The sequence below is a fragment of the Pygocentrus nattereri genome, chromosome 12, assembly GCF_015220715.1.
Source record: "Pygocentrus nattereri isolate fPygNat1 chromosome 12, fPygNat1.pri, whole genome shotgun sequence".
Taxonomy (NCBI): Eukaryota; Metazoa; Chordata; class Actinopteri; order Characiformes; family Serrasalmidae; genus Pygocentrus; species Pygocentrus nattereri.
In genome coordinates, this window is record NC_051222.1 from 28976306 (window position 1) to 28996436 (window position 20131).

General features: G+C 38.0%; 1 protein-coding gene across 1 annotated transcript in view; it reads right to left on the reverse strand.

The window, feature by feature from the left end:
* Positions 1-20131, reverse strand: part of meis1a (Meis homeobox 1 a) — a 58430-nt gene that overhangs the window by 11715 nt on the left and 26584 nt on the right. Inside the window, exons 8-9 of the mRNA XM_037543152.1 lie at positions 18094-18239; positions 4149-4225 (exon numbers count right to left, since the gene is read on the reverse strand). Of these exons, the coding sequence (XP_037399049.1) occupies positions 4149-4225; positions 18094-18239 (223 nt within the window). The remainder of the gene's footprint in view (positions 1-4148; positions 4226-18093; positions 18240-20131) is intronic.

The following is a 20131-nucleotide window of genomic DNA, read 5'->3' on the forward strand; positions in this document are numbered from 1 at the left end:
AGTCTTAGAAGTTGGTTAAACATTTTCTGTTTCTCACCATCCAAACAATCCCAAACACACCCGGTGATGTTGAGATCTGGACTCTGGGGTGGTCAGTCCAATGTTCTGAGAAACACCAGCAGCTTGTTTCATTTCTTCTTTTTTTTGCTTTTTTGCTTTTCTGACAGCTCCCCTTCCTTTCAGACTCATAGCGCTGAGTGTCTCTCAGTGGAAGGATGGACAGAAGCTCCTGTGGATGTTTTCAGATCTGAATCCAGAGTGGAGCTTGATCTTCTCCTCTCTCTCAGAGAGGAAAGCTTTAAGTGCTGTTTATCTGATGGGGACAGTTTTGGTGTTTGTCAGGTCTTCCAGGTGGTTGTTAGGAGTCTCATTATTCTTTAGAACTTCTAATAATTTTTTTAACTCCTGTTTTTTTTTCTCACTTATTTTCCTTGTGCAAGTGGATTATTATCTAATCTACTTAGAAACGTCTATTGAAAAGAATCCATTTGACTTCCAGCAAAATAAAAGTAATAACTCTCCACTGCCAAATGTTAAATCCAGGACTTTCATATATATCGGAATGAATTTATATGAATGCGCTGTTAGACACACTTGGTCAGGTCGAACCATAAAATGTGCGTCTGGCTGCAGCGTAATGTGGGGTTACTCAGCGGTCAACCATCGTATGTGGGTGGGTTTAAATAAACCAGTCCAGCTGTTCACCATGAAACTTTTGTTTAATGTGACAAGTGCTCGTTTGCACTCCTCACCACATCCCCTCACCTGTTCTGAGAGCGGAACACACTGTTGCCAAGCAACAAAGCATTGAAGAATGATCTGGGAACGTTCCAGAGTGCAGGAATGGAACACGGGGAAGCAACGTGTAATAATAGTGATCCAGTATAACTGAGGCTTTCTAGTAAATTAATAGGCTGGATTAAAGCATTAAATACATACATGTATGACTTATTCTCAAATAGAACCAGGAATAAATCGTTTATTAATCTAATGAAAAACTCAGGGTCCCGTTCAAGACACCTTAAACCTTCTTGATGTCCTTAAAGTCTAAGTCAGAGATTAAGCCTGGTTCTAGACTGCAGATTTTCAATGGAAAGTCCACGATTTCCAGTGTAACTACATCCAAAACTAAGCCTAGTCTGTTCATTAAAAGAGACAATTATAAACGGCTCCATTCACTACTTTTCCACAATGTCAGGAGTGGTTTCTAGATTGGCATTCTAGATAAGCTTAGTCGGAGTTGTTCACAACAGTGGTCCTGGGAACCAGACGTGTAAAGTGTTTAAAGGGGATTTTTTATATCAACTTCATATATAATTCATTCTTTGGGATGTAAACAACATTATTCAGATTGTTTTGGGTGAAATGTTTTATTTTAGAGAAACATACAGACTCAGATTTCTTTACAGTGGTGGTGATAGGAACCAGAAGTCACTATGTCTCCAACACAGATATAGCGAGACGGGGTGTGTGGAGTCTCGCTATAATATAATTTCAGTGGATTATGGTACAATTACATTCCCTGACTAAAAATACTGAGATGTAGCCCTGAGGGTGCCACCCCACAGTCTCAGAAAAAAAGGTACGACAATGTCACTGTGGTGGTCCCCTCAGGGATACATCTCAGTACCTTTACTCATGAAACATAACTGTACCATAATCCACTGAAATGATATTTTCCAAGTTGTATTGACGCCACGCAACCCATCTCGTCTCCAGGCTTTTTATTAAATGGTTCCGTTTTAAAAAAAATTACTTTATAAAAAGATACAAATGTCTACTTTTCCGCTAGGAAAAACCTATTTAAAGTACACAATTGGACCTTAAAGCCACTGTTGTACCTTTGAGGGAACGTTTATACTGCACTGTACCTTTATTTCTAACAGTGCAGTGACAAGAAGGCTACTGCCCCAGTGACAGTGTCATACCCTTTTTTTCTTAGAGTGTACTGTAAGACAATATTTCAAGCAGTATGATCAGAATCATTTCATGTGGTTGTTTTTAGATACATTAAACTCTCCAGCTGTCTGGTTCCTATCACCACCACTGTGAATAATTCTGACTATGAACAGAGCATTTCACATTGAAATACTCTTCACGATTTTATTTTAACCATTTAATTACGTATGAGGTATAATTTAATACCTTGTAAAAGTTAACTCACAGAAAATGATTACATAAAATGGTTACAAATACATTGCCCAGAGCAACACGCTTTTGGCCTAAACCATATTTTTTAACTACTTGCAGGGCATTGTTGATGTGAAAAGTGCCAAAAGCAAGCCTCTTTTGCACTTAGCAGCATTTTACCATCATTGACATTATATATGAAGCTGAGAAGACACGTGTAGCTTCACTAGTGGTTTTATACAATAAATAAAATGTCTGTATTTGTGTTGTAGACATTGTGACCCCCTGGGGCCACTGTAAAGAAATCTGAATCTGTAAATTTTGCAGAATTTCTGAAAAATAGATGAAATTCTCCTTTAGCATTTTTCATCCAGTAGCTAACTAACTACTCACCTCCTCATCTTCCTAAAGAACATTTTAAATGTGACTCATTCTAAAGCAGAACAGCGAGTGAACGTTATATAATGTGATACTATCAAAGTAAAAAGATGGTTCTTTAATGTTTTTCAGTAAAGAAAATGGTTCTATATAGAACCATGGGCACTGAAAGAAAGTGCATGATAAAAGGATTCTTTGCATCATGAAATGGTTCTTCTGATGGCTAGATAATGTGCTGTAGATGCTTCTTCAAGTGTTCTTTAGTGAAAGAAATGGTTATATTTAGAGCCATGAGTTCTATATAGAAGAATGTCATGCTTAAATAGTTCTTTACATAGTGAAATGGTTTTTCATATTGATTGAGAATGTGTTCTGTATAGTCTTACATAGAACCTATTTTGAAAAAAGTTTTATATAGCACCAAAAAGGGTTCTACCATTGTTAAAAATGTCAAGCTTATGGTGCTATACAGAGCCATTTTCAAAAAGGTTCACTATATAGAAACATATACACTCTTAGAAAGATTGTTCTTCAAGGGTTCTTTAGTAAAGGAAATGGTTCTACATAGAACCATGAACACTCAAAGAACTTGCATGATTGATGGGTTTTTGCAGCATGAAATGGTTCTTCTGATTGATAAAGAAGGTGTTTTATCTAGAAAAGGGCTCTATTTGTAACCAAAAATGGTTCCACTATTGTTATTGTTAAGCCAAAGCACCCTTTTTAGTGCTACATAGAACCCTTTTTGCTAACAGTGTACAATACATTCTCCATCAGAACCATTTCACCATGGAAAGAACCATTTCAGCATGAAATTGTTCTGAATAGAACTCTTTACTTAAGAACCCATGAAGAGCCATCTATTTTAAACACATGAATCAGGCCTAATGTCTATATAGACAGTTCCATACAGAACCCTTTTGAAGGGGTTATCAAGCCTGTAACTAGAAAAAGTTACACAGAACTACACAGAACCCTTCTAAAATGTTCTTTATAGAACCATATCCATCAATCTGAAGGACCATTTCATGATGCAAAGAACCCTTTAACCATGCAAGGAGTCTTTGAGTGACCATGGCTCTATATAGGATCATTTTCTTTACTAAAGAACCCTTGAAGAACCATCTTATTAGGAGGGTAGTTAAAACCAGTTTTCCCTGTGTTTTCCTGAAGGCCCTCCTTCTTGTGCAGTACGTTTATCCCAAAACCGTTTCCATCTGGGCATCTTAGTGAGATATTTTTTGACCCCAAAAAATGCTTTTTAGTTATGACACAAGTTTTTCACTTCAACTGAAAACTCTACGGGACAAAAGCATGCAGCACACTTCACGTCGTTAAACTCATGTCAGGAGGCTCTAATGAAAACCAGAAGAAGTTCATTTTGCCATTGAAGTAACAGTGAACATCTAATACTCTGGTTCACAGTGTGGCAGAACAATTCAGAAAATGAAGTATTGTGTATAAAATATGTCTCCTGTCACAATCAATCAGAATAAGCTGCGCATTCAGTGCCAACAAAAATGTCTTTACAAATTCCTGCCTGAGGACTGAAGGTGGAATCGTAGCCTCGGTAAGTTGGATTCCAGTGCAGTTGGTCTTCATGCCTGAGAAACTGAATGTAAACACACTGGACCACTCACCAGTTATTGACCTGCAGGATGGTCAGTCCGGTATCCTGAGCTAGCTGCTTTTTCTGTTCCTCAGATGGGTACGGGTGCTAAAACACAGCAGAGGAAAAGAGGAGCTTATACAGAAAATCCCATATTAATGAATTTAATTTAATTAATTTAATTAATTAATAGTTCTGTATAATAGACTGAAAATTCATTCATAATAATTCATTAATTCATAGCAAAATATACAAATATACATATCATTTTGTTTAGTTTACATAGCAATGATGCCATCATATATACAGTCACATGCAAAGTATAGCACATCCCCTGGTTAAATGACAGGTGTTTGACATACAGGAAAAAAATGTAATATAAAATAAAAATTAATAAAATTTAATAAAAATTTAATATAAAAGTTACAGCACATGTTTTATTTTTTCCAATAACTCAAACTCAGCAAATAAACAGAAATTGTTAGCTAAAATTTGCAGAAAAGGCCCATATGTGTGTGTTCCCTGTAGAGGAAGTGTTAAGTTGCTTTCACATAGAAAAAGAACAAAACCAGGAGCCTTTAAACTTTTGCCTACATCTGTATCATGAACAGTCAGCTATCAAGCAAAGGAGGAATGTGCAGTTCAGGAAACTATAGGTATAACATAGTTTCACCACATATTTAGGCACTTTTTAACAGAATATACTGGTAGAAGATATACAACCTAACTACTACTTCCAAACTAAAAAAAATCACTGTTCTCAGAAGAAAACCTCACATCTCCATTTTGATCATTTTTCAGTTTTTGACATAATTTCTGTACATTTTTCTGTGTAAATCTCATGATGAATAGACTAAAAGAAATGACCTAAAATGACTCAGTAATGTAAGTCAAATCTGGTTCCACTGACTTACATTAAAAGTAAAGTAGGTTTTTTCTTTCTCCTGTAAAGTTACCACTTTGGAGATTTGAGGTTTTCTTCCAACAACAGTGATAAATGTTTTAAATTAAAAAGGGGACATGGGCTTCCCTCGTTTATTTTGACAGGTTTAGTTGTACCACTGAAACCCAACCCCCCACCATTTGGAGGCTGTACTTGTGCCTGGCTAGCTCTTACTATAAGTCATTTACTTGCTTCAAAATACAGTATTATTAATAGCCACCAAAATTGGATTAAAATAATATCCAGTTATATGCAAATGTTGGTCAAATGACATGTTTTGTTCATTTTGTAAGTATAACAGTTGCACATCCTCCACACAGAATACATGTCTGCACATTTTTATGCACTATTACTGTTTATTTGCTGACTTTAACGCACACAACTGAGTAACTGGTAAAAACTTATGATGAGAAAAGTTTTATGGTACATATAAAGGGTGAATCTGTCTGACTGGTGTCGAAAATGGCAGAAGATGTTGCTATGGGAACACAAAAAGATAACCAAAAGCACACTCTACTTGAACCAGTTTAGCTACATTCACAGCATTTGGCAGATGCTCTTATCCAGAGCAACTTACAGTCATTTTACACAGAAAGGTCAAGGTGGTGTAAGGAGTCTGGGTGCCTGCCCTGGTGGGGGATTGAACCCCAGCCTACAGTATAGAAGGCTGAGGTGTTACCCACTACACTACACCAACCACATAAACATCTGTGTTATACTTTACCCAGCACTTCCCTGAGCCTTGCTCTTTCCTACTTGTTTCACACGCACTGTATCATCTACATCTAGTGTGACAGGGTCACCCACTGAAAAATGGGTGCACAGTGATAATGTGTCTGAAAAAATAAGAAAACAGGACAACAGACAGGAAACCCTGGTGCAAATTTGAGTATTTTTACACTCCAGTTTTTATGCCAAGCCACAAACTCATTACGAATTACAATCCCGTAGCTAAGGGCAACGCCTCTAGTGACCACTGGGCCTCACTGTAAGCTCGGGGGAAATCTGAACCTGTGATCCTGGATCTGCTCCTGAACCACAGCTGGATTTGGAGGTACAGACAGGCCAGTGCCAAATCTGACTCTAGATCAGCTGTTTTAACAGCTCAGCTACAAGCCAACACCTGCTGCTATTGCGCTGGTAGCAAATGGTGGGTGAGATTTAGTGGTTTATAGCTGAATGAGTCGAGTTTGCTCCCTGGGTGTTAAGGAGGTAGGCCTCTGTGTGGGTTTTGAGGGTGGGCGATTATCCTGTTTTCGGGGGTAATAAAACTGTTAGTGCCCTAATTATCGGTAATTTTGAGGGAACGACACTTAAAATGCCCCTAAAACACACTAAGCTCTTCCAGGAGTTGTGTTTTTGTGTGCACATTGATGTACAGAGACACTCAGACTATTCTACAGACATAATTAATGTGAAAAACAGTGAAAAAGAACCCATAAAACATATAATCTCAAAAACAGGCATTCTGCCTGGAATTTCAGAGGAATTTTAGCAAGATTTCAAAGAATTTAAAGAAATGACATGGAAGCTTTGTCTGTTTAGGGAATCTTGTAAAGCACTGATAGATAGTGTAGGAAACATTTCTTCAAAATTATAGAGCTAACAGTGAGTTCCTTCTGAACTCAAATTCGAATAATGTTCATTTGAAAGCATTACATTTTTGGGGGTCACAGTGGAGTATGAATAATATATTTGGAAACTTGAATTTAAAAGCTGTGATGTTTCACAGTCAGTACTATAAATCTGTTGGATTACAATTGTAGCTTCACTAATTTGGATTACTTTAGTAGCTTCAGAAAGTTGGATTACAATAATAGCTTCAGAAAGTTGGATTACAATAATAGCTTCAGAAAGTTGGATTACAATAATAGCTTCAGAAAGTTGGATTATGATAACACCTTCAGAAAGTTGGATTATGATAGTATCCTCAGAAAGCTGAAATACAGTAGTAATTGGATTACAGTAGTAGCTTCAGAAAGTTGGATTAGAGTAGTAGCTTCAGAAAGTTAGATTATAATAGTATCTTCAGAAAGTTGGATTACAATCGTGGCTTCAGGAAGTTAAATGACAAAAGTAGCTTCAAAAAGTTGAATTCGTTTAGTACCTTCAGGTAGTTGGATGACTTTAGTGGCATGGAAAAGCTGGATTACTTTAGTAGCATGGAAAAGCTGGATTACTTTAGTAGCATGGAAAAGCTGGATTACTTTAGTAGCATGGAAAAGCTGGATTACTTTAGTAGCTTCGATTAGTTGGATTACTTTAGTAGCTTTGGTTAGTTGCATTTATTTGTAACTTAAATGCAACTAACCAAAGCTACTAAAGAAATCCAACTAATTGAAGTTACTTATTTGCAACTTCAATTAGTTGGATTACTTTAGTAGCTTTGGTTGGTTGGATTACTTTAATAGCTTCAATTCAGTTGGATTGCTTTAACAGCTTTGGTAAATTGGATTACATTTGGAACTTCTGTAAATTGGTTTAGTTTGGTAGTTTTGGTAAGTAAGATTACTTTAGTGCCTCCGTAGTTTAAGTATGTCTGACTACTTCAGTAACTTTAGGAAGTTGGATTACATTAGCAGCCTCTGTAAGTAGGTTTACATGTGTGTATTCAGTGGCCTGTTTATCAGCTCCTCTAAGCCAGGCCTTTTCTGACAGTCCGTTGCCCTCTCTGTCTCTCTTTACTCTACCAGTCTCGCCTTACCACCTCAAAGAGGGAAAAAAAAAAACGAGTGGTCATGATGGATCACCTCTCCTCTCTTTCATTCTCTCCTTCATTTTTCTTTTCCTTCATCCCCCCCTTTTTTCCTTGCACAGTGACGGAAATTCCCCATGGCTTTTCGTAGGGCCCCTGGGTCCTCCTGTGAGGCTGTCAACTCCGTAATGGATGATGTTTTGATAACAGTGAGTTCGACCCTGGACAGATTGGGAGAAAGGAGGAGGGGAGGGGGCGCCAAAAATCTGTACCCACACTATAAGCCTTGCAATAGGGAAAAAGAAAAAAAAACTCTACTACAACCCCCACCACCACCCTGGCTCCCCTTCAAACATCCCCCACCTCCCTCTCCCTCACCTCCTCACAGTTTTCACCCATTTACCTTAGTGACACTAATAGAGTCTCCTTCATTGCTTCCAAATGTCTTAGCACTTCAAAGAGAAACAGGCTGCATTTGCATGGACTGTGGCAGTGAGTGGCAAACCTTACAGCCTAGTAACATAACACAGGTTAAAAATAAGTTTTTAAAAACAAAAACAAACCTTCAGAGAAATTGAATTATTTTACAGAATTGTTTATATATAACTACATAATTACATAATTAATTGACTACTTAGGTTCGTAATTACAATTAGATTCCTTTGGCAATCTTCTACTGATGGCTGGCCCACACTGCAGGATCTTTTAAAATCATAACTGGTGTTGATAATAGTGAGGAACCCCCACACTGATGACAGACTCCACTGATTTTTTGGCCTATAGACATCAAAGTCCCCCATGATACAAGAGCAGCCCAATAAAAAAATGCACAACTTCAGATTATACTGATGAATCAGAATCCCAACCACCAGTCCCATCTGAGAATTTGAGATCTCACAGAATTTAACATGGACAATCGAGGTTTAGAGCAATGCTTGTTTAGCTGTGTACAATGTCTATTCGGCTTGGCTCTCACTGACTGAGTCTTTCATTCCACTGCTTTTGGGACAAAACCTTGTATCTCCATTTTTGGCGTTTTTCATTTTTTGGCCATAATTTGAAAAGGTCAATTGCTCTTTTTGATGTGTCAAAATGAAAAAAAAAAGTATCCATTTACTTCCATTAAAAATGTAAAACATTTAAAATCCCCCTGTAAAGCTATCTCTTTGAAGATATGAGGTTTTATTTTGACAGAAGTGATATAGATGTGGATCATGCAGGATGAGCAATGTGTTTCATTTGAGAAAATTGATGTTCTTCTGTCATAAAGCTCAGAGACTGGCAAGGCTATCCCTTTCACAGCAGATGCAGTTCAATAAACAGAAGTATTCTGTGTGTCGAACATGCTTAATATTTATAACCAGGCCAGTCCTGAATGGACTGCGATTAGATCGGAGGGGTAAAGACTGTATTATGCACACCCAACACCACAGGATAATCTGTGAAACTGAACACTGACAAACTCAGACAATAAATTAAAACAGTTTACACAAAATAAAATGATTGCAGCATGTAGGCTACGGCATATGTCTGACATCCTCAACAACAAAGAATGGTTTATGATCCAAGGCAATAAATTATAGAGTTTTCTACTTTGCACTTTGGCATTGTCGTTGATCATTTTGTCTTTTGTCACTTCAAACACTGTGACTACAGCGTGCAGGAACTTTCCTTTCATCTTCTGTTGTCTTGAACTATTTAGTGTATTGAGCTGGAGGTCATGTTTTCAAGTTATCAAGCCTGAACTGGAGAAGCTGTATTTCCTCTTGATGCTCAACATGAACAAAGTTTGCAAATCTCATCTAATGTCCGTCATAGAATCTGTGAAATAGTTAAAACACTGCTGACATTTTCACTATTGATCTTTTGCCGCTCAAATTGTTTGAACACACCTATAAAAATCGGCCCAAGAAACCACTGCAGTATTTAAGGTGAAACATAACCGTATACATGAAATTAAAGATAGAAACATGTCAAACATTACTTGTTTAATCAATAGCCAAAGCTTTTCAAACCAACATTTTTTTTTTGTTTTGCAATAAATTATATAATGACATTGCAATTTGTGCAGAAAGATGATGGAACAGCTGATGTGCGGCATCTTCTGAACATGCAGTGGTCTGTTTAGCATCAAAAAGGAATCCGCTATTGTTACAAGCCAATGAACCATTTAAACCCAAAACTGTTCTGAATTGAACTCGTGGCTCTTCATTAAGCGTTTTTTTTTTCTAATTTATTTCTGGTTTATTTTTTTAACATAAAATTATAACAATCCCAAATTTTACATGTGGTTTCAACCTTTTGGTCCCCACTGTACACTGTTGGCAATAAAGGTTCTGTGCAGGTACATTTTTCATTCTTCAAGGTACAAACAACATAAATGTTCCCTCAAAGGTACAACAGTGGTTTTAAGGTCCAATTGTGAATCATAAATAGGTTTTACCAAGTGAAAAGCATGTATTTGTACCTTTCCATAACGTTATTGGTTAAGCCTGGAGACGAGACGGGGTGTGTAGAGTCAATACAACTTCAAAAATATCATTTTCAATGGATAGATTATGGTACAATTATGTTTCCTGACTAAATGTTCTCAGTTGTACCCTTGAGGGTACCACCCCAGTGGCTAGAGGGGGACTGCCCCAGTGACAGTTTAGTACCTTTATTTCTGAAAGTGTATTTGACAGTATTTGTCTATCCACAGCTGGTGTTCCCGTGCTCAGATTATTTGGCTGAACGAGCTGTAAGTGGCTTTACTGTGACTTTGTCTTATATCAGCAAAGACAAAGTAAGAAAGAAGAGAGGCCAGAAAAAGTATCGGCCAAAACTCTTTCAGCTGGAGACAAAAAAGGGCTCAAAATAAAGGAAAAGCTGTGTGGGTTGTGGTAATAAAAGCTTCTTTCTGTGTCAGTCGTGAGAGGGACAGCCCTGCCGCTCTCTGAGCTAATGTGCATTGCTGTTGTGTATCATGTGTAACACCACAAATCTGCTAATTAGCCTGGCGCCTATGATTCTGACAGACACCCCAAAGATGAAATTAAGGAATAATCAGCAAGCGTAGGTCAGCGAAATTAAATTTATAAACATCAGGGCGAATAGAAAAAGTGTCCACAGAGAATTTAGGGGCAGCCGGGGTGGCCGAATGAAAGATGAATTACATTTTTCTTTTCATATTTTAGATCTTGTGACATCAAAGGGAACTCGAGAAATGGGCTTAAATGGGTTTGCTGGAATGCGTGTGGTGGAGGACGGGACACGAGCGAGCCGACTAACTGAGGAAATCTCCAGTATCCTCTAGTGACTCTTGACCCCTATTACGCTTCTGAGGGTGCTAGCAAAGTTTGGTCGTGTCACCACATTTGTCTTTTACAGTAAAGCACACATTCTGGAGCCCAGAGTATCTGCTGTATGTACCAAACACAATGGAGGTTCTTCTGTGACCCAGTGGGACTCAATGTGTGCATTACTTACTGAAAAGAAGAAGCTTTGAATTTGTTTCTCAAAAATGGTTCTTTAAGGGTTCTTAAGCAAAAGAAAGAGCCATGAGTTCTACATAGAACAATTTCATGCTTAAACAGTTCTCTGCATAGTGAAATACTTCTTCATATTGAGTGAGAATGTGTTGTATCCAGTTCTACACAGAACCTCTTTTGAAAATGGTTCTATATCACACCAAAAAGGTTCTGCTATTGTGATCATGTCAGGCTTATGATGCTATACAGAACCCTTTTTCTATATTTTCTATCTCTTAAAAAGATGGTTCTTCGAGGGTTCTTTAATATGTCGTTTAAATAAATGGTTATATTCAGAGCCATGATAGAACATAGAACATGTTCATGCTTACATAGTTCTTTGCATAGTGAAATAGTTCTTCATATCGATTGAGAATGTGTTGTGTACAGTCCTACATACAACCTATTTTGAAAATGGTTCTATATAGCACCAAAAATGGTTCAGCCATTGTTGCAATGCCAAGCTTATGATGCTATACAGAACCATTCTCAGAAAGGTTCTATGTATAGAAATATATACATTCCTAAAAAATGGGTTCTTTAGTAAAAGAAATGGTTCTATATAGAAGCATGAACACTCCAAGGAGTTGACTTCAGATTGAGGGAGAATGCGTTGTAGGTGGTTCTATATAGAACCTTTGTGAAAAGGGCTCTATACAGCATCAAAAAGGGTTCTACTATTGTTACAAGCCAAAGAACCCTGTTGTGGTATTATATAGACCCCTTTTGTTAACAGTGTACAACACATTCTCTATCAATCTGAAGAACCATTTCACCATGTAAAGAACCGTCTAAGCATGACACTGTTATATAAAACTTTACTAAAGAACCCTTGAAGAACCATATATTTTAAGTATGTACATCAGACATGATGTCTGATGTCATGATGGCTGATTGCCATACAGTCAGAGAACAACAGCATGTCATATAAACTGTCATGGCATCAGACTTTATCAAACAAACAGTGATGGTAACATTACACATAACTGTTATAACGACTGATCAAAATGTGGGCGTGGCATGGTTATTGGTTATGCTAGTGTTATGTTACAGGGTTGAAGTAAGGAGTTACCGCTCGTCGGGCTCAACAATACAACATTCAGGCACTTAGTCACAGTTTCTGTTACCACACCGTGGTTTTGTTGTCATATTAAATCAAGGCTGCCCAAACTTTTTGTCGCAGCATGCCAAAGTGCAATGTTTATGGTGGGCGAGGGACAAAAAACAAATCAACATATAAATAATGGTCTAGATTTCAGGTTGAGCTTTTAAGGTTTTTATAACATGACACTGCTTTTTTATGCCTAAATACTGAAAATATATCATTTTAAAATGAAAATTTTGTAAGCTATACGGAGTATTAAATAGGTTTGTCCACTCAGTGGGTGAGGGTTAGGGTAAACTTCTGGTGGGCAAAGTTTAGAATCAAGTGTCCTTACAGGACAAGCTGGCAGAGCTGCATTAAATGATCACATGAATGTGATTGTATGAAATTTATTAACTGTGAGTTGCCATATTTCTAACCTAGAAAGGCTTCTAATGCTAAGCTAGAATCTCATGTTCTTCAAAGATGAAGTTCTAGCTACCAAAGTAAGCTCCCTGAACCGTTGAACCCTCCAGGCATTGACACTGAAAGGTTTGTTGTGGATTTGTTGGATTGTAGCTCTGACCAAAGCTGAACGTAGTACTGAAATTAGGTTCTAGATATTACGTCACGCTGGTTTTGCTGTTCCTCATTTAAACGTATTACTTCATGCTGACCATGTAAACCCTTTCTCCTCGTATAAATTTCATTTTAGAACCAGTAAACTTTGCACTATCATAGAATCTTTGGCTGAACTGATGGCTTGCTTGTGCTTTTTGAACTGATCAGACATGTTTTTGTACAGTGTAGGAAATTGTCAGAACAAAACCTTGTATCTCAAAAATGGTAATTTTACAGGAGAAGGAAACAACATACTCTACTTTTAATGTAAGTCAACCAGACTTTTTTCCAAGTGATTTTGGGTCATTTCTGTTGGTCCATTTATCATAAAAAAATTATGCACAATGTAAAGGACAATAGGTGCTTTCAAATCATGTCAAAAACTGTAAAATGAGAAAAATGGAGATAAGAGGTTTTGTTCTGACAGCAGCATCTTGGATATTTAATTGCAGAAATTCAAATCTTACTGCAACAAATTATGTCACTATGGACACCTCTCATACTGACCATCAGTGCCAGTACATACAAATTCACAAGGTACTTGGAATACCCTAGCAAACCACATAGCAACCATTGGATCCTCCTATCAATGTTCTAACAACCACTTGGAATACCATAGCAAGCAGTAGAATTCAAACTATATAGAACAACAGCCTAATAACCACCAGAGACACCATAGCAACTACCTAACAACCACCTGGAATGCCATAGCAACTTCCTGGAACACCACAGCAACTCCCTAGCAACCTAGAAAAAACACTGCTACAATGTAACAACACCTTAGCAACCACTTAGGATATACTATAGCAACCAGCTTGGTTACCCTTAGCAACACTTTGGCAACCAACAATCAATAACATAGCAATGACCTAGCAACCATCTGGAATACCATAGCAACTGCACAGCAACACCCAGGTATAGCAAGTACCTGAAATTACAACCTAAACCCACTAGAGTTAAATAATCAATATTTTTCTATAAATTTTCAAGCAATTTAACTGGCTTTCAAGACAACTTTCAGTTTGTTTATAAATGTTCCCCTTGTTGATTTGATTTGATTTAGAAGAAAATGAAAAAAAAACATCCTATACATGTTTTGTCATGTTCTTGTTTTTTTGTTTTATTTAAGCCCAAAATAAATAGAAGAAAGTCAGACCTAAACCTATGAATACAGCGAGTAAATAAAATGTACAGGAAATTTATTGAAAAACTCATTATAGCAATATAACAAATCAGCAGCAATAACCGCCAGATAGACTGTGAAAATGGTGAGAAATGAAAGAAGCGCAGAGCTGAATGCTGCTGCTGTTTCTGTTCAGTGCTGGTGGGGGGTTTAGTACATTCTGCTACACATCTGCTAACAGGAGGGTGGCAAATTACACACTAATTACCCTACGCATATTACCGCCTGTGTGAGTGTACGTGTGTATTTAGCTCATTGAGGAGACCAAATGTCTACTGTAGAGACATTTGGCTGCTTTCCCACGAGGAGAAATGCTTTCCGTTTTCACAAGCAATACAGCTTTTATTAAAAAAAGTAAAAGGGTGCAAAGATTTCCTTTTGTCCATGTTTATGGAGAACAGATGATGTGTCATACTGCGTCAGAAACCACATAATCAAGGTTATTTGAGAATACAGAGAGAGATCATATTATAGGGCCTCATGATTTCTTATTTGGGATCTGTTCTTAGCTAAGAACAGAATCTACACGCAGTCACAAAGGTGACAACAGTTCTGCGGGTGGAGGACACATCATGAATCTGACTTTGACTTTTTCTTAGGACCTTTCTCGTTTTTAGGAAGAAGCTTATTAAGATTTTGGTGAACAAGGCCCGTCGTTTTTTTGTTTGGTCGTTTGTTTTTCTCCCTGAGGTCCACTAATGATGTTGTCTGCACCAAAACAGTCATTTACAATGAAACCCTTCTGTGATAATGCAAATTTCTGCTAATGTTCCCATTTGAATCTAGCAGTGGTGTTAGCACTAAGCTAACAGTGATTCACATGAATATTTTGAAACAACTGAATTAAAACAGCCAGTAGCCACGTTTACATGCAGCCTATCCATCCATCCATCCATCCATCCATTTTCTAAGCCGCTTCTCCGTCAGGGTTGCGGGAGGGTGCTGGAGCCTATCCCAGCAGTCTTAACTGGGATACATGCAGCCTAATAATCCATTAATAATCTGACTAACAGCTCAATCTGAGTAGAATACTTCCATGTAAACACCTCAATCGGAATAGTCTAGTCAGATTGAGGCCATTCGGAATGCAATTTCTATCCAACTGAATGTGGTGGGTAATCCTCTAAATAATCCGTTAAATAGGAGAATAATATCTGTGTAAACGCCTGAATCCGATTACACTCCAATTGGAACGTGTAAGAACGTTCTGCGCATGCGCGGCGTGTCACAGTGAAAGGTTTATACCGTTCAGCACGGCGGAGCTGAAACTGGTCTGCAGAGGAGACGAAGTTTGTGCTCTGATCTTTAAAAGACGGCGGTGGGATGGACGTCCAGCTTCTGTGTCTCAGAGCACGACGTCTTCCTCTCGGCCTTCTTTAATAAGGACATGTGAGGTACATTTTTCTGGTGCCAACTGGAAACTCATCTCACTCTAACTGGACCTCACATGACGTTTTCTCTAAGCGGTACTCCATGCAAGCGCATCATTTTGGGCCAGATTAATTGTAGAGCGCACGTAAACGAAGATTTTAGATCGGATTGTTTAATAGAGTGAACATAAACACCTCAGTCTTAATCTGCAATCAGAATATATTGAATTTTCACATGTAAACACAGCCAGTGACCTATTTAGGTTTTCCAGACAAAGCAACAGTCTAACAATCACCAGAGATACCAACTGCCTAACAACCACCTGGAATGCCATATCAACCACCTGGAAAACCACCACAGCAACTTCCTAGCAACTAAAGAGTCCACAACAACAATGTAGCAACACCTTAGCAACCACATAGGATAACCTAGCACTACTAACATGCCTGTAACCATGCGAAATACTATAGCAGTCACATTGGTTACCCTTTATAACTGCTTAGCAACACTTTAGCAACTGTGATTTATTTAGTAGCGATGCTGTGAAGGTGTAGGAACAAACTCTTCGGTGACACCCGTCTCTTGCACATAAAGATGTTTATTAGCTCTGAGAGGTCAAAGTCACAAACAAGCCTTCGCGAATCAGCTTGGAAAGAACCGCCAAATGTCTCTCCCATACATCCCAACTCCTGGTTTTTTATACCTGCTAAGATAGCCTCAGTTTCGATGTATGGCCCCTCTCAAGCCATATTTGGTATTTAACATACATTCTTTTCCAGAATGACCTTGGTCACCAAATCCCATATCTAGGCATTGTTTATATTCAGGGGGCCCCTTTCAAGCCAGATGCCTCTTTTCTCAGGTCCACTGATACCCTATGGTCCTACTATTATTTCAGTCAGAGGCCCACAGAATCAACCAGGATCTACACAGTATACTAACCAATATGATAGAAATTTATGTTACGACTATAGAATTAATAAGATTAAATTTACCACACAACCAACTATCAAAACCATAGCAGTGACCTAGCGACCACCTAACCCTTTCCAAGCAGTGCCCTAACTACCACCAGGAACATCATAGAAACTGCATAGCTACCCTAGACACCACCTAGGTTTACAGCATAAACCCACTAAATTTAAGTAATCAGCAGTTTTCAGTTCAGCTCCTGAAATTCTAAAAAAGCTTGCTTGGCTACATAGATACCAAACCCTGAGTGATGTTTCAAGAATTTAACCCCTTTGTTTTCGCCCAAAACGTAACCACGAAATGAGTGCTACTACACTACTTGCAGAGTTTGAATACAACAAGCATTATGATTATATTAAATATAAATTAGTCTTTCTCTGAAAACAAGGTTCTGAGGGTTCTCTACTGTATAAACATGATGCTAGAGTTTATTTCTATTTATTTCCACTCATACGCGGAACTCTCTTTGTTATAGCAACAGCTCTAGCTTTCGTTGCAGTGAGTGATATCCCATAAGCTCGTAGTCGTGGTGACAGGTAGAAATCGTGGCCTGAGTTCAGGCCTGCAGGAGGGTTCATCAGGCCGTAGCGCATTATAATGTACCAGGAGACTCTAAATGAAGATTTGTTACTCACAAGTGTGTGAGCCTGTATTTTACATTTATGTGTGTATGTAGAGAGAGAGAGAGAGAGAGAGAGAGTGTGTGTGTGTGTGTGTGTGTGTGTGTGTGTGTGTGTGTGTAATCTCACATAATATAAATGTGCTCTGACCCTGATGAATTTGTAAGTAAACTAAAATAAACCTGTACACTAAACTCAAAGAGGCTACGCCTACATTACACAATACAGTCATTTCTATGCATGTAAAGCAATCACTCAAAAAAACAAATAAATTAAATTCAAACAACTTTCATCTCAGTCCAGATGTAATCATTCAGCAGAGACACGTTTGGTGTCCAAATTTCGCTTCTTTAACCCATAGCTGGAACTATGAGGTTGGCATTGCTAACAAACACTAGAAGTCATTAGTTACCCCATATCTTTTCCATAAATTAGCTACATGGTGGGGTGTGTTTTTTTTATCTCCCTGTAAGTCATATTTTTCTCTAAACCAGACCAGCAAGTCTTTTTGGCCTTAATAAATACCTGGATGCAGTTTGAGAGTTTTGTGGCTGTGTTTCCAGAAATAATTTTGGGTGACTATTGACTTCTAGTGTTTTTAATAATGTTAGCCTCACGGCAGCAATTTTAAACTATAGCAGCAGAATTTAGATACCAAACATGACTTTGCTGGTGACTTACCATGACTTTGCTGGTCTTGTAAGTGCAAAAATTAGATTTTTTTCGCCCAACCATTTCATTACAGCATTATAGAATGATGCATTGAATCAACTTGACTGGCAAATTCTTTTCACATGAACAAAACACATTAAATATTTCGACACAGTTACTGGTAAAATCAGTAAAGTAAAAGAACAAGTGCTGTTGATTTAGTATATTTTATTTATGTGAAAATGATATACACATTTGAATCAAGTAAATTCAATGCAGCACTTTTAAATTTCATCTTTATAAGCAAGGTTAAATATTTGTGCCTACCGTTAGGTGCTGGAACAGCCATGCTCGCATGATGTTGGTTGCTACTTTGGGAAAAATCCCTCGTTTTTTATTGTTTCTTCTGTCCTTATCCATATCATCGTCGTCTCCTGTGCTTGGAGATGCAGCACTGTGGTCTAAGAGGTCACCTGTTGGAAAATAAAACAAACATAGAGTTCCATTAACACGAGCAGACCACTGACTGGTTTATCACAAGCTTATAATAGAGTAATAAAATTAATTAACATGTAATAAATGGTGAAAGGCTAGGTAGGGGTATTAAATGCTTTAAATCCATTCAATGTGTTTAAATGTGTTCAATTTGCTTTAATCACAGGTACATATAAGTTAAATCTAGTATTTTAAATATCAATTATTGTGTGTGTGTGTTTCCAATACTAAGGCAAAACTAAAATTAGCATATTAAACTGTGATTTTTTTTTTTACTTACACCATGATTAACCCAGGTTTAGATACTCAAGCTGTGATTAATCCAAGTTTAGATACTCAGGCGGTGATTAATCCAGGTTTAGATATTTAGGCTGTGATTAATCCAGATTTAGATATTTAAGATGTGATTAATCCAGATTTAGATATTTAGGCTGTGATTAATCCAGATTTAGATATTTAAGATGTGATTAATCCAGATTTAGATATTTAGGCTGTGATTAATCCAGATTTAGATATTTAAGATGTGATTAATCCAGATTTAGATATTTAAGATGTGATTAATCCAGATTTAGATATTCAGGCTGTGATTAATCCAGATTTAGATATTTAGGCTGTGATTAATCCAGATTTAGATATTTAAGCTGTGATTAATCCAGATTTAGATATTTAGACTGTGATTAATCCAGATTTAGATATTTAAGCTGTGATTAATCCAGATTTAGATATTTAAATTGCGATTAATCCAGATTTAGATATTCAGGCTGTGATTAATCCAGGTTTAGATACTAGGTCTGTGATTAATCCAGGTTTAGATATTCAGTTATTAACATATTAATCACGAATTCAATTAATCCAGGTTTAGATACTTTGACCGTGAATAATCCTCATACACATGCACATAAAATTCTCACATTGACTGAACACTGAGAACGCTGAGAAGCCTGAGAGTGCTGCGAACACTGAAAACGCTGAGAACACTGAGAAGGTTGAGAACGCTGAGAATGATGAGAACACTGAGAACGCTGAGAACACTGAGAACACAGAACATTGAGAAGGCTGAGAATGCTGAAAACACTGAGAACACTGAAATGGCTGAGAACACTGAGAACGCTGAGAAGGCTGAGAACGCTGAGAACGCTGAGAAGGCTGAGAACGCTGAGAACGCTGAGAATGCTGAGAACACTGAAAAGGCTGAGAACACTGAGAACGCTGAGAACGCTGAGAAGGCTGAGAAGGCTGAGAACGCTGAGAAGGCTGAGAAGGCTGAGAACGCTGAGAACGCTGAGAAGGCTGAGAAGGCTGAGAACGCTGAGAACGCTGAGAACGCTGAGAACGCTGAGAAGGCTGAGAACGCTGAGAACGCTGAGAAGGCTGAGAACGCTGAGAATGCTGAGAACACTGAAAAGGCTGAGAACGCTGAGAACGCTGAGAAGGCTGAGAACGCTGAGAATGCTGAGAAGGCTGAGAACACTGAGAACGCTGAGAACACTGAGAATGCTGAGATCACTGAGAACGCTGAGAAGGCTGAGAACACTGAGAACACTGAGATCACTGAGAATGCTGAGAACACTGAGAACACTGAGAACGCTGAGAACACTGAGAAAGCTGAGAACACTGAGAACACTGAGAACACTGAGAACGCTGAGAACACTGAGAAAGCTGAGAACACTGAGAACACTGAGAACTTTGAGAACGCTGAGGTCTGTAATTTAAATTGTGACTTATTTGAACCCCAAACAGCTTCCAACCATCACTAATACACAAAATATACAGTTATGAATTTGCATGATGTAGACAGACTGTCGTATTTGTCACGCCTCAGGCAGACTCGGACTCGGACTCCATCTCGGACTCCATCTCCCAGACTGCA